Genomic DNA, 25,336 nt, shown 5'->3' on the forward strand with positions numbered 1-25,336 from the left:
CTTTACACACACACACACACACACACAGTTAAAGTACTTCTTCATAGTCTGCATTTTAAACGATATTTTATTTATTTATTTGACAGAGAGAGAGAGAGAGGGAGAACAAGCAGGGGGGAGCAGCAGTGGGAGAGGTAGAAGCAGACTCCCTGCTATGCAGGGAGCATGATGTAGGGCTCAATCCCAGAACCCTAGGACCCGAGCCAAAGGCAGATGCTTAACTGACTGAGCCCCCCAGGCGCCCCCATAGTTGGTATTTTTAAAATCATCATTAATTTGAATAAAACTATGTTATTTAATTTTAATGACAAATGCAAGTCTTTTGGGCTTTTCCTTTTCTATATTTTATTGAAAACAATAAAATGAGGACAAGTGAAATCATCCTTTGGTGATTTAGTTTGAATGCATTCTATTTGTTACTATGCAACACTCAGCCTTCAGGTTTTCTCCTGGCAAGTGGTTTCAATTTAAAAAGAGATAACTACTATAAAACTATCCTGTCCTGGATTCCATACACCTATTGCAATGACCAAGCAACAACAACCACCTGCGTTTTCACCTTGAGTATTTTGCTAAGAGCAAATATGTTATTATATCAGAAGCTTGTTAATGACATAGGAAAATACTCACTGTAAATATTTCCTTAAGTAACAATCAATCTGATAATAAAATAGTGTGGTTTTGCTTCTTTTGGTTTGCTTATTTTGGATTAAAAACATCACTTTGGAGAGTTTTCTTTTTTCTTGATTTTCTTCTATCATGCTATATTGTGTTATTGTATTACATTGGGAAGTACATATACTTTAGGATCTGATGGTGAGAGGTTTAAATCTTGGGTTGTTCTCCATTCAACAGAGTCATGCCTAGTACATCTGATCATGGTCCAGACATTCTACTAAGTGTAGAGGCTGCAAAATTAAATAACACAAATCATTCAATCTTAGGAAGCTCATAGTCTCATGGTAGGGGTAGGGGGTGGCTCAGAGTGAATGCTGGGAGTGCAAAAGAGGGACAGCGTGTATCCCATTGGAGGGAGGAGGGGGAGAGGCTCCCTTGAGAGGTGTTGCTGGCCGTGGGTTGTGTCTGTTGAGAAAGAAGAGTGAACAATGGGGGAAAGTGTATTCTAGGCATAAGGACGACAGAAGAGAAAGTCAGAGGAACTAAAAGTCATGACATGTTTTGGTAAAAATGTTTTGCTGTGTCTGGAAAATTTGGCACATAGTTGGAATTTATAAATATGAGTGAAACAAATAGTTAGTGCCTGGCAATGAGTGCTATGGAAAACAAAGCCAGGGGACAAAATAAGAGCCACATCACAAAGGGCTTTATGTATTTGACCTTTATCCTGAAAGCTGTAGGAAGCAATTGTTTATTATTATTTTATGCAAAGAGATGACATGAGCTCTGGAGAATGGATAGAAAGGGTCTACTTTAGGGACATGGATGCCAGTTGAGAGGCTGTTGCAATCCAGATGAGAATCTGTGGGAACCTGAGTTAAAGCTATAGGAGTAGGGACAGAAAGGAGACAGGTTTGAAACAAAGAAAGAATTGATAAGAGTGCTTGAATTATAGAGTGTAGGGGGCAGTGATAAGAGAAAGCTCTGGATGAATCAGGACTGTTCCCAGATTTCAAGCAGAGGTTCAGTAGGTATAATGACAATGGTGAGCTTAGCTTCAGGGACTCTGAATTCAAGTGTAGAGGTATATCTGAGCAGAAATGTTCCATAGATAACTGGATTTCCAATCTGGACTGTTGGAGTGAAGTCAGAGCTGAGGCTATATCCTTGAGAGTTTATTACTCTTCAGTTCGCTCTTGGAGATTTGGATGAGATCATCCACAGAGAAGGAGGTAGACCAAGCTGAGAGCCCATGGGAACTGGAGTTCTTAAGGGAAGAGGGGCTCTAGCTGAACATGGAGAGGGAGTAGCCTGACATACAAGAGAAAATCTAGGAGAGGAGGCATTACTTATGCCGACAGGAAAAAATTTTTATGATTATGTGCCTTGAGCAAATTTATGATCTCTCTGTGACTTTTTTACTTTGTTGGTGAAAATGGAATAATGATCTCTGTTGCATTGTATGTTATGAGGTTTGTAATGACAATAAATGCATTCATTTGACATGATGTCTGTGACATAAAATTCATCAGTTTTTGTTTGTTTGTTTGTTTGCTTGTTTCCAGTATTGATCAGGTCACTAACAAAATTGTTCATGATAAGATCTTCCACTTAACGGGACTTATTATTTTGTTCAAAAAGTTGGTCATATTTTTTTCCTAATAACTGAATCGCCAAAATTCAAATAATGAACTCCAGCTAGGAGCTCTGGTATCAAAGCAAGCAGTGTCTGTTGAAGAATATTTCCAGAAATTATTTTCTTCCTTCCAATAATATTGTGATTAATATAATTTAAAAACACCTGCACTGAGGGGCCTGGGTGGCTCAGTTGATTAAGTGTCTGCCTTTGGCTCAGTTCATGATCTTGGGGTCCTGGGATTGAGTCCCGCCTGGGGCTTCCTGCTGAGCAGGGAGCTTGCTTCTCCCTCTGCCCTTCACTCCAATCTTTCTCTCAAATAAATAAAAACAATCTTAAAAAAAAAAAAACAAAACACACCCAAACCCACCTGCATTTCATACTTGAATATGCAATCAATATCAAGTAAACTTTCTTTACAAAATTACATTGGTCATCCCAAATAGTACGGTATATATACTTGAAAAAAAAATAGGACTTGTAAGGTTTTGAGCATTATTCTTCATATCTGCTTCTGTGGGCTTTGTGTGCCTTACAATTTAGTTGCTTTTATTAAAGCAACCTAATTTAGGGAAATTTGAGAAGAAATGGAAAGGCAACATTTTCTTGCCTTTGAAATCTTATTTGTTTGCTCTCTTTGAAGCTGAACTGAAAAATTAGCTTGATGCTTTTGGGGAGAACACAGACAAATTCAACCTCTGGCTTTAGGTAGAAATTTCAAACATTTTCATTTGTGTTTTCCTTTTCATGTAACACAAAGTACCCCCCCATTTGGTCATGCTTAGTGTCTGGTTTTCAGAGCAATTTCTAAGGCTTGTTTGGAGGAAGCAAAGCATATTTCTAGCAAGCAGTAGAAAAGACAGAGAAAACACACCGGATAGATAAAGATCAGGTGAATTTTTTTGAATGCACTTGCTTCTTTTTTAGTACCCTTTCCATTTATTCAGTAGCAACTTGGAGAATGTTCTACTTACAAGTAATTATGTCGAAGGTCTTAGACGAACAATGTGTTTCATGCCTACCTTACTAGAATTGCCTCGTTTCCTGTTTATAAGGCACACTGATAAACACAATGAGGAAGATGGAGCTCATAACCAGAAGCTCGAGTGTATTCTTGACATCGTCGTACCTTTGTTCAAGTTGGATTAGATGATCTCCAAGTTTCCCTTCTGCTTTTAAGATTGTGTAACTTGCAGTCCTTTTATTCCTATACTCATGATCCAGTATCTTAAAATCTGTTTATCTATGGTAGGCTAAATAATGCAGTGGCCCCACCCCCAGCCCCGGCAAAGGCATCTATGTCCCAATTCCTAGAACCTGTGAATATGTTACCTTAACAGAAAAAGGACTTTGAGAATGTGATTGAGTTAGAGATCTGGAGATGGGAAGATTATCCTGGATTATTGGTTGGGCCTGATGTCATCACAAGGGTCCTTATAAGAGGTAGGCACAAAGATCAGAGTCAGGAAGGGGATGTGGCAATGGAAGCCGAGGCTGTTCTAGCACACTTTGATGATGGAGGAAGGGACTAAGAGCCAAGGAATGCAGGTGATCTCTAGAAGCTGGGTAAAGGAAGCCAAGGGATTTTTCCCTAGAGCCTTAGTGAGGAGAATAATCCTGTTGATCCCGTGATTTATTCCCAGTCTCATTTGGGACTTCTGACTTTCAGAATAGCAAAGCTATTTTTGTTGTTTTAGCCACTCACTGTGTTTATGGGAATTTGGGAATTTGGGGAATTTGGGAATATGGGAATTTGGTACCTCAGCCCTAGGAAACTAATACACTATGTATCTAAAATTCATATATATATCTATGGATTTTAGATACATAGTGTATATATGGATTTTAAATACATAGTGTAAATATGTGTATATATATATCTATGGATTTTAGATACATAGTGTATTAGTTTCCTAGGGCTGAAGCACATATAGATATAGATATAGATAAATATATAGATATAGCTATAGATATATCCTAAAGTTTCATATATGTCCTGTATTTGTCCCTCCAATTCCTTGTTCTCTACCAGATGAGATGGGGTATAGATAACATTCACACAGAGTCAGTACTTGACCAATAGGACCATATAAAGATCTGAGTTCTAAGAATTGCTCAGGTCAAATACTAGGGCCATCATAAGCTAGTTGTCTGACATTAGACTTGTCACATACTTCTTTGTGCCTCAGCCTCCTCCTCTCAAGAGTTAGGATAATGAGCATACCTATGTTCCTTGTGGAATTGAAGGACTCAATGCTCATAAAATACACATATCAGCTCTGAGTGGCAGCTTCCAAGCTTCCCATAGAGGGATCCCCAGAAGTTTCTTCTCCTGTATGCAGTATTTGGAGTCTGGGGAAGAGCATGTTTAGAGGAGGTTGGAATCATGACAAGCAGAATAGTCTGGGGGACATGAATTATATGTGGAAACCCAAGGAGAAGGTAGGAATAAGGATTTGCCTGAGGCTAGGTCCGATTTTCTGGACTTCTGAGTTTTCCCTGCCTTTGTTGCACTTGGTTCTCAGTCTATTCTGGGAATTCCACAGAGACTAAGATCCCTTCCCTTCATCACCCTGATATTTACGGAACCATCAAGCTGAGGGGAGATGCAGGTATTTCAACCTCTAAAGTAGGTTCTGATCACATCCAAACCCACGAAAAGGGACTGATTATTCAGGCATTTTCTTGGATGGAGAGAATTGAGGAAGGGTTTAATCTTTCCTCGTTTGGTTTTTATCCATGATATGTATATATTTGGCAGAATGGGAGGAAAAAAGCACCTGTATCTTTAAGAAAGAGCACTGGGTTTTTGCAAAGTACAAAGATGAAAGGTATGAAAAAATTGGTTGAGGCAGGGCTATCTAACCACTTATTATTCTGGAACACTTTAGTTCCTTTTCTTCTTGTTTTGTAACTTGAATTTTTCATAGGATGTGAGGGGAAGTATATTTTTTTCAATGTTTCCATTTGTGGTATGTTCCTAATTCATTTGCTCCCTGGCTTTTTACTGTTGTAAGCATATCACTTCGGGATTGGATGCTTCAGAATATGATGACTTGGGCACTTACCTTGATGTCAGTGTTAATCTGAAGTGTTATTTGCCAAATAACAAATACCAGTAAATCATATCTGTGACAATATCTATAGAAACCAAATATTTCTATTAGAGGAGATGCTTTTGTTTGCTGGTAGGAAGGTGGTTTCCAGTAGAGGCCAGTTCCTTTTCTCCCATCTGTGTGACTGGGCAATGATGAGAGCTGCTATGTTTCTGAAGTATTATAATTTACAGTGTGCCTTCAGAAGCATTTTACATATGCTCCTACAACTCCTTTGTGGTCTAGATTACAGCCATTCCCATATTAGAGAAGAGAAAACCTAGTTCCAGAAAAGTAAACTGATTTCCCTAAGTTCATACAGTTAACCAAAGCATTGGCTCGAGATGGGTTTTCTTTCCACTATGTGTTGCTTCCCCCCAAAAAGTTGATTCAAGTAAGTAAAATGGGAGTTTCAGTTTCCCCCATGTAAGATGTATGTACAGATTCTTTAGACTAGATGCAACATCACAAACTCAGATTGAAAGGAGCATTGCAGGTAATGTTAATGCAAGAAATTGTCTAGATGTAAGGAAATGGTTATTACATGTGGCTTCTAGAGACATGTGCCCCTCAAGTGGGTAGTTGCCACCAAGCTTCAGTTACTGTTTTTGCACAAGAAGACAACAGAACTAATGTTATCAGATTCTGTTTTTTTCAAGATCAGACAGAAATCCAGATTTTCAAGTGAAATCTCCCAGTGTTTGATTAGAGCTAAACTGGCAGAGCTATGGCCTTTTCTAAGGTCTCTATAGTAGGGGAATGGGACACCTTCCTCTTCATGAACTCAGATGTGCTGTAAAATCAACATCGTTTCCATTTAACTCTTTGGAAAAATCTTTTTTATTTGTTTGTTTGGTATGGAGAATTCATTAGGTTCATTGACTTTTCAATTAATGTCTAGGCCAATTCAATAATTGATTTGGACAAAAAGATAATTCCTGAAGTAATAATGGAAATTCATTTATTTATAGGATCTTAGAGCATTACAAATACAAAAAACACACTATCCAGAAATCCTTGCCTGCAAAGATTGTGCTCATGCATTTCTTTCATGCCACCCAGGGGACACCCAAATTTAGAAAAGGAAAGATTTTTATGGCATCTAATATATATATGCTCCACTTGGTTGTTTTCATTCTTAGAATTGACGGCACATTCAGTCAGATGTAAATTGTAATTTTAGTCATTAAAGAGATCAATTGATTGTTATTTATATGATTATTATGCGGGGCTCAATCCTAGGACCCTGAGATCATGACCTGAGCCAAAGGCAGATGCTTAACCAACTGAGCCACCCAGGTGCCCCAAAGAGATTTATATTTTGATCACTGTGTAATTATGAGATTTAACTTTGCCATTCTAGTTTATGAGGTTGATGACATATGTGAATTTGGACTTGGTGTTCTGTAAAAAGTTGTGTGCAAATTGACCTCCCTCAGCCAAAGAAGCTGTGAGAATGAAGAGAAAGGCCCATAACTCTAGCTTGATAAGAAATAGTTTATTAAGGGGACCTATGGACAGAGGTCTTGGGCTGCTGCAAGAGGAGTGGATCTCCATAGCTCTTCTTTCCCGTTAAGACCTGCTTATGTAGCCTACGGCCTGAGAGTACTGCTGGGGAGCCACTGGGGGAACTGTTTGAGAACAGTTGTGTGTCATAGGCATAGCTTGGATCAAGGACAGTATGCCTCCAGGGTGTACCTAAGGACCATTATATGGTTAAGCAAAAAGAAAGAATGTGGAGGAGGGTGCTGTGCTCAAGAAGGCTTCAGGTCACCGGATGGTCATCATGGCAGTTGGTTGTAATGACAGGGGTGATAGTGTTGCTGCTGGTGTTGTTAGTAGCATTTTACAGTAATAATGATAGTAAAAATCCAAAGGTTCCATTTACTGAGTGTTTATTATTATTATGCATCAGGTTTCATGCCAAGTGTTTTCCTATTCATTAAATCATCGAGTCCCCATAAATCCTCATGAAAGAGGCATTAATATCCTCATATTACAGATCAGAAAACTGAAATGTAAACAAATTGACTAGTCATTATTATCCAGTTATTAAGAGGCAGATTCAAATCAAGTTCTTATTAAATGTGTGGAAAAGAGGCCAGAAGCTATTTATTAAGCATCTACTATATACCGGATCATATTTGGGGTTCTTAGTTCTAGTGAGCCAAACTAAGTTCCTGCTTTGTCAGGGTTATATTTTATTTGGAGGGAACCCAAAGTAAATCAATAAACAAACATGATATAATGTCTAGGAGTACTAGGTATTCTAAAAGAAAGAATTGGGTATGAAGATAAAAGGCCCATTTTTTAATGAGATGATCAGGGAAGATCTGTATGAGGAGGTGACATCTATCCAGAGATAGTAGAATGACATAGGGATGAGCAGTGGTAATTTCTAGGACTGTCTCTGTGACAGACCCTCCATGGTATAATCCACCACTCAGTTCTAGAACAGTACTCAGTTCTAGAACAGTACTCAGTTCTAGAACAGTTCTAGAACAACCATTGGTTGGTTGTATTTAAGAGGGTTATGTAAAGCATCTTCTTATGGTAAGAGCAAGGACTTAGGAAGCAGACCCAGATTGAAATTTTAGTTCTGGTCCTTTTCCCCTGTGGTATTTGGGCACCTTAAGTTCATCCCAAGCTTTCGTTCCCTTAACTGTAAAATTTGAATTATAATCCTTATGTCATGATAAAGGAAAATTGAACATGTCAGGTTCTAAGCACTACATGTAGATATGCAAGGGTCATGTCATAACTAACGTTATTATAATTATTTTTATAACCTGTGTCTTATGAAGGGACACAGAGAATTTCCCTGGGGTACATCCGAGAACATGCGTACAGCTATAGGGGTTTACAGAATAGCATGGAGAAGGAGAGACACAGAGAGAGATGTAAAATTCCCTGCCCTTTGTAAAGGTCTACAGCCCTGCTTCCACGGGCATGCACCTGCTCTTTAAGATGGCAACTCTGGAGCCAGGTTGGCCTATTGCCTGATAATCAAGAAGTCTGGATCTGGTCCCAGTTTGCCTTCTGATATGCTATATGGCTCTGAGCTCATCATTCCTCCTCTTTGTTTTCAGGTAGAGGAGAAAAGATCTCTCCACCTTCTCCATCTCAAAAGAATGTCTTTAGCCTGAAAAAAAAAAAATAAAATGCACCTCTTGTGATGTTACTTTCTATTATATGTGGGAGCATAAATTAGTGAAGGGGCAAACCTCTTTAAATCACAAACATTATCTCACAGGCAATGACTTCGGTCTATAGCCATCTGTGTTTGGGCAACAGCTTTATTCTGGGGAGGGAGTAATAAAACAAGAGGGCGGTTTAGTGGTTCATCTTGGCTCAGTGGAAACATGTGGAGTTTGGAAAGGTGTAACACGGGGTTTCAGGTTTCTAATTTGCTTAATTTTTAACTCTGTCATCTTGTTTAGGATACTTATTCCCCCTTGAACTTAGGTTCTCCATCTGTGAATAAAGCAGCCACAACATGTCAGGTATTGTGGGGATTAAATGAATGTAAAGTTACCAGAATTATGTCTGCCATGAACATCTTAAAATGTGACTTTTCATTTTTTTTTATTATGTTCAGTTAGCCACTGTATAGTTCATAATTAGTTTTTGAAGTAGTGTTTAATGATTCATTTGTTAAGCATAATACCCAGTGCCCATCATAGCATGTGCCTTCCTCAATACCCATCATCCTGTTACCCCTTTCCCCACCCTCCTCCCCTCTGACACCCCTAGATTATTTCTCAGGGTACATAGACTCATGTTTCATTTGCCTTTCCAATTTCTCCTCCTTTGGGTTTTCCTCCCCTTCTCTATGTTCCTCCGTGCTATTGCTTATTCCACATATGAGTGAAACCATATGATAATTGTCTTTCTCTGCTTAACTTACTTTGCCTAGCATAATACCCTCCAGTTCCATCCATGCTGATGCAAATGGTGAGTATTCATCATTTTCGATGGTGAAATAATATTCCATTGTGTGTATGTACTCCATCTTGGTTATTCATTCATCTGTTGAAGAGTATCTTGGCTCCTTTCATAGTTTGGCTATTGTGGGCACTGCTGTTATGATCATTAAGATGCATGTGCCCCTTCTTTTCACTACATCTCTATCTTTGAGGTAAATATCAGTAGTATAATTGTGGGATCATAGGTTAGTTCTATTCTTAACATCTTGAGGAACTTCTGTAAGGTTTTCCAGAATGGCTGTACCAACTTGCACTCTCACCTAACTGTATAAGAGTGTTCCCCTTTCTCCATATCCTTGCCAACATTTGTTGTTTCCTGCTTTGTTAATTTTTGCTATTCTAACTGGTATTCATTGTGGTTTGATTTGTATTTCCCTGATGGCTAGTGATGTTGAGCATTTTTTCATATGTGTTAGCCATTTGTATGTCTTTTTTTTTTTTTTTTTTTCCTGAGAAGTGTCTGTTCATGTCTTCTGTCCATTTTTTGACTGGGTTATTAGTTTTTTGAATGTTGAGTTTGAGAAATTCATTATAGATCTTGGATATCAGCCCTTTATCTGTAATAACATTTGCAAATATCTTCCTGCATTCTGTTGGCTGCCTTTATCTTGATGTCCCAAAAGTTCATTTTTGCTTTTGTTTCCCTTGCCTTTGGAGATATATCTTGAAAGAAGTTGCTGTGGCCAAAGTCGAAAAGGTAACTGCCTATGTTCTTCTCTAGGATTTCAATAGATTCTTGTCTCACATTGAGGTCTTTCATCTGTTTGAGTTTATCTTTGTGTATGGTGTAAGAGAATGGTCCAATTTCATTCTTCTATATGTACCAGTCCTGTTTTCCCACCACCACTTACTGAAGAGACTGTCTTTTTTCCATTAGATATTTTTTCCTGATTTGTCAAAGATTAGTTGACCCTAAAGTTGAGGGTCCATTTCTGGAGTCTTTATTCTTTTCCATTGGTCTATGTGTCTGCTTTTGTGCCAATGCTGTGCTGTCTTGGTGATCCCAGCTTTGTAATATAGCTTAAAGTCAGACAACTTGATCCCACCAGCTTTGTTTTTCTCTTTCATCCTTCCTGCAGTTTTTAGGGATCTTCTCTGGTTCCAAAAAGATTTCAGCTTTGTTTTTCTCTTTCATCCTTTCTGCAGTCTTAAAGGATCTTCTCTGGTTCCATAAAGATTTCAGGATTTTTTGTTCTAGCTCTTCAAAAAATGTCAATGGTATTTTAACAGGGATGGCATTGAACAAGTAAATTGCTCTGGGGGGGGGGGGGATAGATATTTTAACAATGTTTCTTCTTCCAATCCATAAATATGGAATATTTTTCCATCTTTTTGTGTCTTCCTCAGTTTCTTTCATAAGTGTTTTATAGTTTCTAGAATATAGATCCTTTACCTTTTTAGTTAGGTTTATTCCTAGGTATCTTATGCTTTTTGTTGCTTTTGTGAATGAAATAAATTTCTTAATTTCTCTTTCTATAGTTACATTGTTAATGTATAGAAAAGCAACTGATTTCTGTGCACTGATTTTGTATCCTGCCACATTACTGAATTGCTGTACTAATTCTAGTAATTTTGGAGTGTAACTTCCCATTTTATTTTTTATTTTATTTATTTATTTATTTTTTTTATTTTATTTTTTTTTTTAAAGATTTTATTTATTTATTTGTCAGAGAGAGAGAGAGCGAGAGCGAGCACAGGCAGACAGAGTGGCAGGCAGAGTCAGAGGGAGAAGCAGGCTCCCTGCTGAGCAGAGAGCCCGATGCGGGACTCGATCCCAGGAAGCTGGGATCATGACCTGAGCCGAAGGCAGCTGCTTAACCAACTGAGCCACCCAGGCGTCCCTTATTTTTTATTTTTGTTTAAGAACTGCATTTCTGGAGGTGTCTGGAGGCCCCTATATCAGGACACCTTTTCAAACCAGTGCCAGGCTGGACAGGCAAAGGGTCAAGTGGAAATAACCCACTGGATTTGCTCCAGCCTTAGGAGTTGGGTCTGCTCCAAGCTGATCCTCTGTCAAGGAGCAGTGGGGACTGATTCTTGGCCTGAATTCAGTGGCAGTTCCTGTGAGTGTAGGGATTCCAGAATTGCCCCAAGATGACGAGGTATGACCATTTCACAGTGGCACTTGCAGGACAGTTGCAGGCTGAGGACAGACATTGGCTATTTGGTAACCTCTTTGTCTTGTTCTCAGCAATTTCCATCCCTTGCCAACACATCTACTTTGGCTGCAGGCTCTTGTGAGGCTTCAGGCCACTCCTAAGATTCATCTTTTTAATCAACGGAAAGGAAGAAATGGCCTACCTTTATTATTATCTAGGTCGGTTCTCTCAAAACAAGCAGGCTGCAAATCCCAATGGCTTCTCAGCACTATCTCAGAAGCATCCATCTTTCATTATGTTATTCCCATGGTAACCCTAGGCAGGGAGAAGAAGGACAGCTAACCATTGAGTGGCTATTTTTAGATTTCTGGCCAGATGCTTTGACAAATCTGTTGAGGGGAAGAGAATGAAACAAATGTAGGAGAGGATTTTTTTTTTTTTTTTTCCCAAAGACAATATCATTTAAATTCATATTATAAAACTGGAAAAGACCTTGAGAAATCATTCAACCTACAACCTCTAGGAAGATCTACTTCCAAATCCAACCAAAAAATTGTTCAATAAGATCTTCTTTTGACCATTTTACATAATAGCTTATTCTAATAGATAACCAAATTTTCTACCTTGATTTTATCCTGTGTTGAATGTCAGTTCTCAGACTAACGGAGTTGGGAATAGGACTGAATATGATTGCTCAAGTTGTGGACTACACAACCCTGAGGGAATAATTTATTTAGACTATGCTAATAATCACACCCCTGAGGCTTGTGCAGTGCACATTCTGTGGAACTATCTACACTGGTCATATTTCACTTACTTTTTTTTTAATGTAAATTTCTCCCTTCCTCCTTAAAAACCTTCAGGAATTTCCCATTATTCTGAGGTTAAAGTCCATGGATCTTTAAAGAGGTTATAAAAGTACAACATGTTATCTATCCTGCATACCTGTCCAGATTCATTTAGTACTACTGTAGTTCTCTTTCTCTGTGTTTTGGCAAAAGCCTTTCAACCAGTCTCAAACATGCCATCTGCCTCCCATCTCAAGATCTTTGCACTTACCTATAATATTCCTCCCCATGCTTTCTTACCTAATATCTCTAACTCCTTCCTGTCCTTTAAAGCAGAGCTCATTTACCAGAAAACACTTTCTCAACCTCTGAAACAAGAAAAGTGTACACCTTCAGTAGTCTCTCCTAACAACTTGTATATTTCTTTCCCAGTACTTAACAGTTTGTGAATCTATATTTATTTATGTAACTTAAAACAAAACAAAACAAAACAAAACAAAACTATGAGCTTCAGGTTGTAAGCAAATGATATTGTTTGCTCACAATTATATATCTACTACCTGTCACCATGTATAGCAAATAAATGATTCTAGTAACTGAATAAATGACTAGCAGTTATTTTAAAGGGACATAATCCCAGTTTCTCTTTAAGTCAAGCTGTCAATGTGATTACAGTAGGGTGTCTTAAAATGTAATGTGCATCCAAATTCCCCAGAGAACTTGTTAAAAATACAGATTCTTATTCAGTAGATCTAGGGTGAAGCTTGTCATTCTGCATTTCCAACTCATATGTGACTAGCTCTAGAATTTGGTTGTAGACTGAAATCACCTTAGGAGCTTAAAAAATATATATAACAATTCTGAGATTTCACTCCCTGGTGATTCTGGTTTAATTGTTATGTACTTGGCCTGGGTATGGGGAATTTTTAAAAACTCCCCAGCTTAAAACCCCCTAAAATAAAACCTTCCCGGTTTATTCTAATATCCAGCAATCTTGGAAATTCACTGACTCCAGGCAAAGCTCATCCTTAACAGGAGGGAAAGAGATATTTTTGTTGCCCTTTGTATTAAACAGCATCCAACATGGCTACCTGATAGGGGTCCATCTTGTTACTGTTTTTTAAATGTATATCTCTTAGAGACACACAGCAAAGTGTTACCTAGCATTTGTTGTATGAGCAGAGATAATCCCATAGGAGTTGGTTAATGTGGCAGCAGATTGGTCTGATCTTAAACTTTCCCACCTCTCTTCATGGGGGAAATTTATGTCTTATCAACTATTTCAAAAGTAAGTGTAGTTATTGGAAGAAGTGGAACATTTTGGTAGAACCAAATGCAGTTATAGTGGCCTTGCAACCAGAGGGACAATGCATACTTACTCACATAATAGCATCAGAGAAAAGAGAACTAGAGTGCACTTCCAAAACCTGCAGTATTTGTCATGAGTTTGTTGATTCTCTACTTGCCTATAACCATGAACCTGAAGATGAGCATAGGTTTGGGTATTTGGTTACTTTCTCTGAAGATAAATGCTTTTTTTTTTTTTTTAAATTTAAGATTTTATTTATTTATTTGAGACAGAGAGAGAGAGAGAGAGAGAGCGAGCATGAGTGGGAGAAGAGGCAGAGGGAGAGGGAGAAGCAGACTCCCCACTGAGCAGGAAGCTCAATGCATCTATCAATCCCAGGACTCGAAGATCATGACCCAACTGAAGACAAATCCTTAACTGACTGAGCCACCCAGACACCCTGAACAAAGATCAATGCTTTTTAATCTAGAGCATGGTAACAACCCCCACTTTCTTGTTATTAATTACACTGATTTGTTTTTTTCTGTGTGTGTGTTTTTAAGTTTGAAACTTCCCCATTGTGGAGTATAATCTTTTAAACTAGGTAGCTGAGCACAGTAGTACGTCAAGCCCTACACTGGTTGTTTTCATAGTCTCATTAATTAGCCTCCTCTGCAAACTTGTTAGGTAGATCACTTTTTAAAGATGACAAAATTGAGGCTTACTAGTTCACTCTCTTCCCCCAAATACACAGATGGCCAGTGGCAGAGTCCACTTGTATCTGATGCTTTCTCCACCCTGGTGTTAACTCATGGTGTCCAGACCAAATTCGGCCTTCAAATATATTGGTTCACATGGTCTCAATACATTTTTAATGAGGTGCTGCCATTTAGAAAGCAGAAAGTTTTCCATAAAAATCCAGATTTCAAGCTTATATGTAGAATAATTATGTCTTAAAAAAGTAAAATAAAAAACTGAAATAAAATAATCATATCTGACAATATTGAGTAACATGCCTGCCAGCCTGAATCTTGCGGGAAGCTGAGTAACATTTTTCTCTTCCAGCTGACTTTCTACATCTCACTGATACCTCTTTTACTCCTGGCCTGGCCCAACGTTGATGACTTGTTTGACCCCTCCAGGTCTCTGGTTTTTCAGCTTAGCTTCTGAACTCTATTGAGGGAAGAAATAAATTTTATTATCAAGAAAAAAAAAATGACCTCTTCCTTGGTGAGGTGGAGACCATTGCATTGCCATCTTTATGATTTAAGACCTTCTCAGGACTCTTCATATTTGCACGTGATGGGCTGATTTCTTTGACTACAGAGTGGTGAAGCTTAGTATCCTTCCTTCTGATTCTAGTATTTAGCTATCTAGAGTGGTTTCCAGTCAAAATTTTGACTTCAGAGAGGTTTCTAAGTTGTGTGGTTGTGTTGCAAAAACTGTAGCCCCATGAAAACCCACATATCCGTTGGACTCAAGGTTCAGTTGTATTCCCTTTAGTCTCCTTCAAGGAAGACTGTGGTAAAGAAGAAGAGGCTTTTTCCTAATGTTGTCAGGGCCTAGCAGTGCTGGGCTGATCATCCCAGGAACTTAGTCACTGATTTCTGATGTAGCAGGAAATGTAGAAAGCAAGATTTGCACGTAGGGAATCTTCTCCTTGGTTTTGAGAGCTGTTTGCCTCTGTTGCAGTGTACCTGTTTCATTGTTTCTGTTCCATGCCTGGCTCTGACCCACTGCCCACTAGGGTGTTGGTTTCTCTGCACTCCCTCTGAGTCATCCAATCTTTGGAGTGCCTTCTCACTGCGTGCCAGAGCCCTGTCACTCAACAGAGTGCAGGCACATATGCTGTGCTGCTGAAAGAAGATATGCATCTTCTTATTCCCAGAAGATGGTGGCTCAAGGATAAGGCGAAGGATTTTTAAACGGTTAAAAGCTAACCTGACTGTTCTGTTACGTATTTCACTTGGGTTTAAGAGGCCAATCTGGTAACTGAACCCTGTCTAGGGAACATGAGAAAGATAATTCAACCATTCCTTATTCTACCACATGGCATGCCATGTGAGACATCATTGGTTTTAAGATATGCCGTTATTTGATATGCCATTGAGAACAGAAAAAACACTGTCAAGTAAATTATGTCATTTAAATTATGTTGATTGTTTTCCCTTTCTCAAGTACAGATTTTCTAACATAAAAACATGTCTTAGGATAGACAAATATGACACTTCAGCTTTTATTGCATGCCTTTAATATAGAGGACAAGTTTCTTCTATGTGTCAAAATGTTAATTGTCTTAATAAGATAGAAGAAAGTCAATGAAAATATTTCCGCTACCATGTTCTTCCTTCAGCAACCATCAACTGACCTAGAATTTGACCGCGTAGTGATTTATACCACTTGCCTTCGTGTGGTACGGACAACCTTTGAAAGATGTGAACTGGTTAGAAAGATCTTCCAAAACCATCGAGTAAAATTTGAAGAGAAAAACATAGCTCTGAATGGTGACTATGGAAAAGAGTTAGATGAGCGATGCCGACGTGTTTCAGAAGCCCCTTCCCTCCCTGTCGTATTCATCGATGGCCATTATCTTGGGGTAAGTACTCCGCTGAGGAAAATCTTCTTTTTTTATTGAACCCAGCCAGGGTTGTTAGAAATCTGTAAGCCTATGACAAGGTGACTTGCAACGTAACTCCTAGGACTTTTGCTATTTTTTTGGAGCTCAGACCAAAGGGATTCAAGCACTTATTTCTATCCCAAATGATGTGTTGCTAACAGTGTTCATCCCTACAGAAGCATGGTGAGATAAAATCAGCATGAAATTGCCTTTTTTAATAGGAACACATTTTTCACTTGTTCAGTTGACTTGAGTTTTGCATTATGAAGCTTAGCGTGTGAGATACAAACTATTTTTTAGTGCACATGAGAAAAAGGGAATATTTATAAGATACACATTTATGAATTCTCTTACACCCCATTATCAAACAGTCAGTTTCCTACCTAATGAAACTAAGATGGCAGTCCCAAAACAAAATCAGTAAGAAATGAGGCCCGGAACCAGAATTTTATTTGTTTGTTGTTTAAAATTATTCTGGATTTTGGTAATGTGGCAGTGTGAGACCCAAGTTTAGGCTTGCTGTAGCAGAACAGAGCAAACTCCTGAGCATCAAGGAAACATGACTGCCTCGTTTCTTTTTGAATAATACTGTTAGCATAATTAAACCCCACTGATCTATGAACAGGCTCCATCACTAAGAAGCCCAAAAGAGGGCTCTGGAGAAGCACTTTAGAAAGGGTAAGAACAAAGAGCCAAGGGACGCCAGAGGTTGAGGGGGTGGGACTGACTCCCCCAGATCACTTATCAGAGAACAAAGAGCTGCCTTCAAATGGCAGATGGATATTTGGAGCTTGGCTTTGTTTTGCATTTGGTCTTAGCCTTCAGCTTTCAGAGATGGTTAGAAAAAAATCCAGAGCAGGAAATGCTCATGTTTTGTTACAGGGAAACTGTTCTTCTGATATCCTGGCTAGAGCCATCGCTGTTAGAGGCAGCCTGTCGTCTGATGGAAAGATAAATGGGGAGAAGCCATGATTCACTAGCTATGCCTTCTGCAATTTTACTTTTAACTTGAGTGGGACACAGACTACATTTTGAAGAGGAGGAATTTAGATTTGAAGCATTGAGCCTCTTTTGTTATATTTCCACATGTACCCTTAAGGTCCCAGAAAGCCGCAACAATGGCAGTGATAGTAATGATAAATTAATAATAATAGTAGTAATAACGTTACTATACTGTGTTCTCAGCTTTATACATTCATCTCATCTAATCCCCAGGACAGCCTTAGAGAACACTTCTCTGCTCTACTCGTTGAGAGGCAAGATGGTTTTGTTTCAAATTCCTGCTCTGATACTTTATGTGATTCTGGGTAATTTATAACTCTCTTTGTGTCTCGGTTTTCTCATTTGTAAAAGGAGCATGGTGATAGAACTTTTCTCACAGACTAATTGTGAGGATATGACCATATATAATATATAGAAGTACTCAATTCCTGTGCTTGGAACAAAGTAGGTTTTTAATAAATAGTAACAATCTTTTGTTACTTAGTTATAAATCAATGGTAACAATCTAACTATCCTTGTTTTGCTAAAGAAAACATTAATTATTTTGCTCCAAGTCACATAGTTGGTCAAGTGACAGGACCAGGACTCAAAATTAGGTCTGACTCTCTAAACTCCTGCTTTTTTGCACATTACCTCAAAGAAGGGGATCTCTCTCTTTCTTTTTAATTGGAACATTTCACAGATTTGTGTGTCATCCTTGAGCAGGGGCTATGCTAATCTCTGTATTGTTCTAATTTTAGCATATGTGCTACTGAAGCAAACACAAGAAAGGAATCTTTGATACTTTGTTTGCGGATATGGTCTTATACCTAGGACATGGTTTGTCACAAAGTGCTCAGAAATGTATGTTGAATGGGTGTATGAATGTTGCTATACTTTTCTCTCAAATTCTTTCCTACTCTCCCTATGACATTCTTCTACCAGCAAAGAATCTGCTAAACTTACTCCCCAGGGAGAAAATCACTGATAAAAGTGATTTTAACTGGCAAAATTCTTCTGATGATGTAAGATACTTTCCATTGTAGAATTTTAATTTCTGTGCAACTGCCCAGTTAAATTTAGTGGGTGACTGCCTCCTTACACAGGTGTAATATGGTTGGCCTTACCTGACATCCTGCTTTTGACCATACTTACCTTCTTCCTTCTTCTAAGGCAATCTAACAGGCAATGATGCTATTTTTCTTTGCATTTGATGCCTAGAGGCAGAGGCAATGGACGAAAGAAACAGGGTGCAGTGGCCTAGAGAAGGAAAGATCACACAGGTGTTAGTTACCTTGTTGATTCTGCCATTTAAAGCTAATGCCCCAAATCTGGAAATAGACCAGAGACAGAGATTTTGTTTTCCTCTTTCTTTTTTCTTATAAATGGATAATTCTTCAAAATCTATAATTTGAAATGGAGGTAAGCACTCCAGAAAACAACTTCTATAACAGTTTCTCCTCCTACCACAAAAGTGTCTTGATTTTAAATTCCAGGCACATTTGTAAATGGAAGACATTGCTGGAGTCATAGAGCCTTCTCCCTGCAGTATTCATTCATCTGAAATGGAAGGATGCCCTCTGCTGGGTTTTGGCACATGGTGAAACATAATTTTTAGGGAGGAAAAGAAGCTGATGTTGGTAATTTCCTTAACATCTGTGATATTTTAAACAGTCACATGAAACCACTTGATTTAGTTTAAATTTAGATGAGTGAGAAAAATTGAGATGTATGAATCATCTGTGCAATACAATTTTTTTTTTTTTTTTTTTTTTTTTTTTTTTTTTTTTAAGGAGGGAGAGAAAGAACTAGAGAGGGCCAGAGACTGAGGTAGATAGGGACAGAAATAAGCCCATGGAGGTAGTGAGATGGGATGGGGAGAGCATGAGACCATTTTGTAGCTCCCTATTTCTCTGCCATCATTGCCACCAGAGCCAGGGATGGGTGACACCAAGGGGATTCACTTATCTTCACTGAGGGGAAGATCGCAGAGTTCAATGGGCAAGAGCAGAAGAATTGACAAAAATGCTGAGCTTTTTTTCCCTGACAACTTTGGATCCCAGCCAAGCTTCTATATAAAGATGAAAGCAATGAAATAGTCAAGGAAAAGAAATTACTTTAGAAAACAAAGCTCCTCTGCCCTGAGATGCTCCATCAGGAGAGGATGGGTCAGTCAAAGAGTTGGAGGCTGAGAGGGTTAAAGAGAAGCAAGTTCAACTTGAAGCTTGCTTAAAGCCCTTGTCCTGTTGCTTTGGCATTGGGCGATCTTTACACGAAAAGATTGCATTTCAATTGTTCGGACAAAGATGATCTTGGAAATTCTAGTAGGAAATAGGTTAGAAGTACTATCTTAATTCTAGACCAACCATAAAACTTTATAGTACAAATCCATGAAACCTACATTGGAACTGAGCTATAAAACATGGAATGAATCAGAGTGGAGACTCTGGTAACAGAGAGGAATGGAAGGACTGTGGATCTAGACAGGTGTTTTAAACTAGCTGATGTTGAGCTGTGACTGATTTATAATTCCGTATCTATCGAAAGTTCTGGGGTTTTCTTTCTTTTTTTCTTTTTTTTTTTTTCAGCTTAAGAATGAAGGAATTGTTATTGAGTACATGTAGTTTATACATGAGAAATAAAGACTCTAGGCATGTTTTTAGAGACAACTTGCAGAACTTCTCTGCAGAAATGGCCTCTAAGGAATGTCTGCCACAATCAGAAAGTGGCTGGCTCTCTAGAAATGCTATCTTTGGTTCTCTCTGGCAAGACAGATGATTTGTTCTCTGGCCCCTTTTTCTACTTAATTCTGTTCCTAAGTAAAGCCTTGAGTGAGTGTATCTGTGGTTACTGAATCAGTCACATATGTAAACAATGCAGGAAAATGGGAAATGTGGTTTTTAGCTTTTTGGCCTCTACAGTATAGGAAGACATTCTAGAAGGTGACTGGATTGGTTACGATGTGAGCCAAACCATAGTATCTGCCAGATAGGCTATTTTCATTTATTTTGTTTTGTTTTAACCAGAATATTGAGGTACATTTTAAATATAATAAACTGTATCCATTTAACTTATAATTTGATGGGTTTTGGCAGATATGTACACTCATAAATGTATCAACACGTTTGAGATCAGAGCATTTCCATAACTCCCCAATATTCCTCATGTCATTTAGAAATCTCTGCCTCCAACCTACATCCCCTGGTGATCATTGATCTTTCTGTCAATATAGTTTTCTATTCCTTTAATGACTTTGTCTGGTTTTGGTGTCAGGGTAATGATGACCTCATCAATTGAGTTTGGAAGTGTTCTACCTTCTGCAATTTCAATTTCTTATTCTCTTTATTGCTTGGTGTAGAGCATTAAATCATTTGACATAATTTTCCCTTTATGTGAAGGACTACTTATATGCTACTATTTTAGTGTGGGTCTACTGTAGATGAATTCTTTTTAGCATATTTATGTCTGAAAAGTTTTTATCTCACCTTTGATTTTACAAGATATTTTTGCTGGGTATAGAATTCTAGGTTAAAACTTTTTTTTTTCTTTCCTTTCAGTACTTAAGAGACATTGCTTTGTCTTCCTGTTTGCATAATTCCGATAAATTATATGCTGTCATCCTTATCTTTGTTCCCTGTATGTGTATCTTTTCACATTGGTGCTTTCAAGATTCTTCTTTTTGGGATGTCTGTGTGACTCAGTAAGTTAAGGGTCTGCCTTTCACTCAGATCATGATCCCAGGGTCCTGGGATCCTGACCCACATCAGGCTCCTTGCTCAGTGGGAAGCCTGCTTCTCCCACTGCCTGCTGCTCCCCCTGCTTGTGCTCTCTCTCTGACAAATAAATAAATACTATCTTAAAAACAGATTTTTTTTTTATCATTGGATTTGAGAAACTTGATTATGATATATTTTGGTATAGTTTTTTTCATGTTTCTTTTGCCCAGGGTTCATTGAGATTCTTGGATTTCTTTTCTTTTTAAAAAATCAAATTTGGAAAACTTTTAGCCATTATTTTTTCAAATAAGATTTAGGGTTTCCCCCCCTTCTCTTCTTTTCAGGCACTTTACTTACATACATATTAGGCTGCTTGAAGTTGTTCCAAAGTTCACTTCATTTCTTCTTGGATTATTTCTCTTGCTATGTCTCCTAGATCCCTAATCTTTTATTGTAAAATATCTAATCTTTTGTTAATCCTATCCAGATTTTTTTTAAATCTCAGGCATTGTAATTTTATCTTTAGACATCTATTTTTTTAAAATGTATATTCTATGTCTCTATTTAGCACATTCAATATTTCTTCTAGCTTTTTTTTTTAACATATGGGATATCAGTATAATAGCTTATTTTAATCTTCTTGTCTGACAATTCTAATATCTATGTCAGTTCTGAGTTGGTTTCAGTGGATTGATTTTTCTCCTCATTGTGAGTCGTATTTTCTACTTCTTTGATTGCCTGGTAATCTTTTATTGGATTTTGCATATTGTGAATGTGACCTGGGTGGGTTAAAGTAGTCCTTGTTGGAATATTTTTGTATTCCTATAAATATTCTTAAACTTTTTGCTGGGATGCAGTTAAGTTAGTTGGAAAAATCTGCTATTAAAGGTTTTGTTTTTAAGGTTTTCTAGAGAGAGACAGAATAGTTTAGTCCAAAGCTAATTATTCTTCAGTATGGAGGCATAATATTGTGGGATCTTTATCTAAAGTCCCATTGATTATAAGGTTTTCCAGTCTGGCTGATGGGAACAGGCATTCTTCTCAGCCATATCTCTAGGTACTGTCCCTTTTAATCTTTTTAGGTTCTTTTGCTGGACATCAATAGTTTTCTTTCATGCATGTGCTGATCTGTACTCTGCTGAACAGAATCTGGGCTCTCTGCCTATCTCTAGAGGTCTCCATGAAGCTCTTTACTCTCTCGTACTTTGTCCTGTAAACTCTAGCTGTCTTAGTCTCCTGTGTTTTAGGTTTATTTCCTCAACACAGGGTGTCCACCAGGTTCTGCTTGGATTCCCCCTTCACCTAATTTATGTCCTGCCTCTCAGAGATATTAGTTCATTTTTGCCTAGTGTCCAATATCATGCAGACAATCCATTAAAAGTCATTGTTTATCAAAGTGGATCAGAAATTGGTCCACTCTTAGGCATGTAACAAAGGAAAGTGGAATTTTCAGGCCGGATATCTATGGTAGTTGTGAATCACATTCTTTTTTGAATGAAGTGATTCCTTTATACATACAAAATAATCCCTAAACAAACAAACAAAAAAGCCACAAACTCTGAAGACTTAAAAGTTGGGAATTTTATGATGTTTTTTCTCACATGAAAAACACAAGGGAAGATGTTTTATATAGGGCATAAAGTTCATGATTTTACCTGGGACCATTTTCTGTTTTATGGTATTGCCATTCTTAGCACATGTTGTCTATCTTTGAGGTGTCCCAAAGGTTTAAGGTAGTTGCTGAAACTCTTGACATCATACCTGCATTCCAGGCAGGAAGGGTATGGAAAGAAAAGAGAAGTGCACCCTATCTAAAGGAGCTCCCTTCTAAAGAATTCTTCCTGAAATATCACCCAATTTCCATTTGCATTTTATGGTTCATCTTTTGTTGCAAAGTAGGCTGGGTACTGTGATCTTCCAGAGGGACACATTGATATGTTGAAAAATATCAGATCTTTTTTTTTTTAAGAAGAAAAAGAGAAAAGCATGGAAATCAAGTAGGTAGTTGGTGTCCCCCACACTAAACAAAAATTTTTTGAGTAGATGACTAGAATAAACTCCATGCTTTGTGTTTCACACTAATTCTTTCCTTGAACCAGACAAATCCTTAGTATTTACTCTATTTAAGAGGGTTACAAAGATGGTGGGAGGACTAGTGGGGAATGTTGGGTAAATTTGGTTTCTTTATGGGAGTGTGTTGTGATGTGAAATAGTAACTAGTGTTATAAACAATCAGTGTAATCAATGTAAAGTTAAATATTTTGATAGGTTTTGAGACCATTATATTTTAACCCTCTTGAAAATATTTACCATATACATATGAGAAGTGTTTTTTTTTTAAGATTTTATTTATTTATTTGAGACAGAGAGAGAGAGAGAGAGAGAGAGAGAGCGCACACAGAAGGAGAGGGAGAGGCCGACTCCCCACTGAGCAAGGCTCAATCCCAGGACCCCAAGACCATGACTTGAGCTGAAGGCAGGTATTTAACTGAATGAACCACCCAAGTGACCCAAGAAGTGGTTTTTAAATGTTGGGGTCATATTCTTCTTTGAAAATCTAATGAAAGTTATAGACCTTCCCATTATACATGTATATAATCTTTATAATATCAGAGCTTCCTGAGAATTTATCCCTAGTTGTCAAAATTTTCATTAAAAGGATTACTTCGGAGATGGTGCCTACTGGAGTGTACTCCACTTCTTGGTTGTCTTTAAAGCTTTTATTTAGTAATGTGACCCACTTCATCACAAGTAAGTATAATCATAGCTCATTTTTATATTTTAATATTTAATTATGGAATTGATGAATTTAGATCTTTATCTCTCCTCCTTAACCTGCTCCTCCTCCCCCCCCTTTCCTCTTCCTCCTCCTTCTTCTTCTTTTTCTCTTTCGGAAGTCATCTTTATTCTTGTGTGGTCATTTCCTTGATCATTAGCAACTTCATCAGAGGTCTAGATGGATGAGAATCTCCTGAACATTCAAATCTACCCCTATTGTCTTGGATCTTATTCAAAATAAGCATAATAAATGTTTAATTTTCAAGCCTCCTTCTTCAAATTCATGTAGTAGTTGTTCCTGGCCGTTCACTCTATTTCAGAAAACACAGGGATGGAGATGTCTGAAATGTTTTTTAAAAAAAGATTTATTTATTTATTTATTTGACAGACAGAGATCACAAGTAGGCAGAGAGGCAGGCAGAGAGAGAAAGAGGGGAAGCAGGTTCCCTGCTGAGCAGAGAGTCCGATGCAGGGCTTGATCCCAGGACCCTGGGATCATGACCTGAGCTGAAGGCAGAGGCTTTAACCCACTGAGCCACCAAGGCGCCAAAGGAGTTGTCTGAAATTTAGGCCTTAAGTCAGGTTCTTAGAATTTAAGTGATATTTTCTTGTGTGATTGTTTCTTTGTCCTGTTTTCCTGAATATCTGAGGGTAGTTCTTATTATCGACAACAATGAGAATAACAGTAAAAGCTAACTAGAATGATATACTCTTCCAAGCTTTTTGCCAGCTTTTTTGCTTTTACACTGTAAAATAGAATGATCATAGTACTATTGTACTATGTATATAGTACATTGTAAAATACTACTATCATATCTCCACCCCAAATTTTGCACCTGAAGAAAAGTAAGGCTTAGAGAAGTTAAGAAACTGTTTAAATACCCCCAGATCACAAGTGGCATAACAGGATTCAAATTTGACTGCATGTAACTCTAGAGATCGGACCCTTTAAAATCAAGGCTGCAGAGTTCTTAACCCTTTCAATTTTACTCTTTAGCAGCACACTCACAACCTGAATTACTTCATCACTTAAAACTGCTCCACATTCAAGATCTTGAACTTAGAAATGTCTTGCTGTGGCCATGATTTTCTGCCCTTGAGCCTCTCCCCTTGTCCCCCTATTAAACTTGCTCGACCATCAATGTATTGTTTGTCCTTTCCCTTTTTCCGCTTCTCTCAGTTTATAGTCACAATTTTGGTTTCACTTGTTTCCCTACCTTTCTGCTTTCAGGAATATGAGAATACCTCGTCTAGCACCACCTGCTGGAAAAGCTCTCTTAAGCTCCATTCCCAGTCCTATGCAACCCCCTTCATCTGTTTGTCTCTTTTATTCCAGTACAACCCAGGGCATTTTTGGAGAAAATCTCAGTCACAGCAAAGAAGTCTCCAAAAAAGTTGTATTATCAGCATTATCAGCATTATCTAGGGCCATTATCTACTATTCTTATTAATATCTTTTTGGTTTTCTATTGCAATCCACATAATCAACTTCCCCAATGCTTTCTAATTTCACCAAATAGAAGTTCCATTGCATTTCCTGCTCTCTCTTTATCACATCCATTATTATCTTTCTCTTTTTCCAGTCTTCAAGTCTATCTGTAGCTCCAGTCTTTAATTTTTGGCATATATTTTACTTCAAGGTTAAATGCACGCGCGTGCGCGCGCACATACACACACACACACACACACCCATCCCCACACGCACCCACACCACACCATAGAATGATTCCTCAT

At 38.1% G+C, this 25,336-nt stretch overlaps 1 protein-coding gene and 1 non-coding gene across 2 annotated transcripts in view; one reads left to right on the forward strand and one right to left on the reverse strand.

The window, feature by feature from the left end:
* The window catches only part of GRXCR1 (glutaredoxin and cysteine rich domain containing 1), a 317,659-nt gene that overhangs the window by 248,015 nt on the left and 44,308 nt on the right, over positions 1–25,336 (forward strand). The window contains exon 7 of the mRNA XM_059383326.1: positions 15,864–16,106. Coding sequence (XP_059239309.1) covers positions 15,864–16,106 — 243 coding nt within the window. The remainder of the gene's footprint in view (positions 1–15,863; positions 16,107–25,336) is intronic.
* LOC132009402 (U6 spliceosomal RNA) lies at positions 17,790–17,893 on the reverse strand. The gene has a single exon (XR_009401900.1). It is a non-coding gene; the product is annotated as a U6 spliceosomal RNA (small nuclear RNA).

This window comes from Mustela nigripes, chromosome 1 (assembly GCF_022355385.1).
Source record: "Mustela nigripes isolate SB6536 chromosome 1, MUSNIG.SB6536, whole genome shotgun sequence".
Taxonomy (NCBI): domain Eukaryota; kingdom Metazoa; phylum Chordata; class Mammalia; order Carnivora; family Mustelidae; genus Mustela; species Mustela nigripes.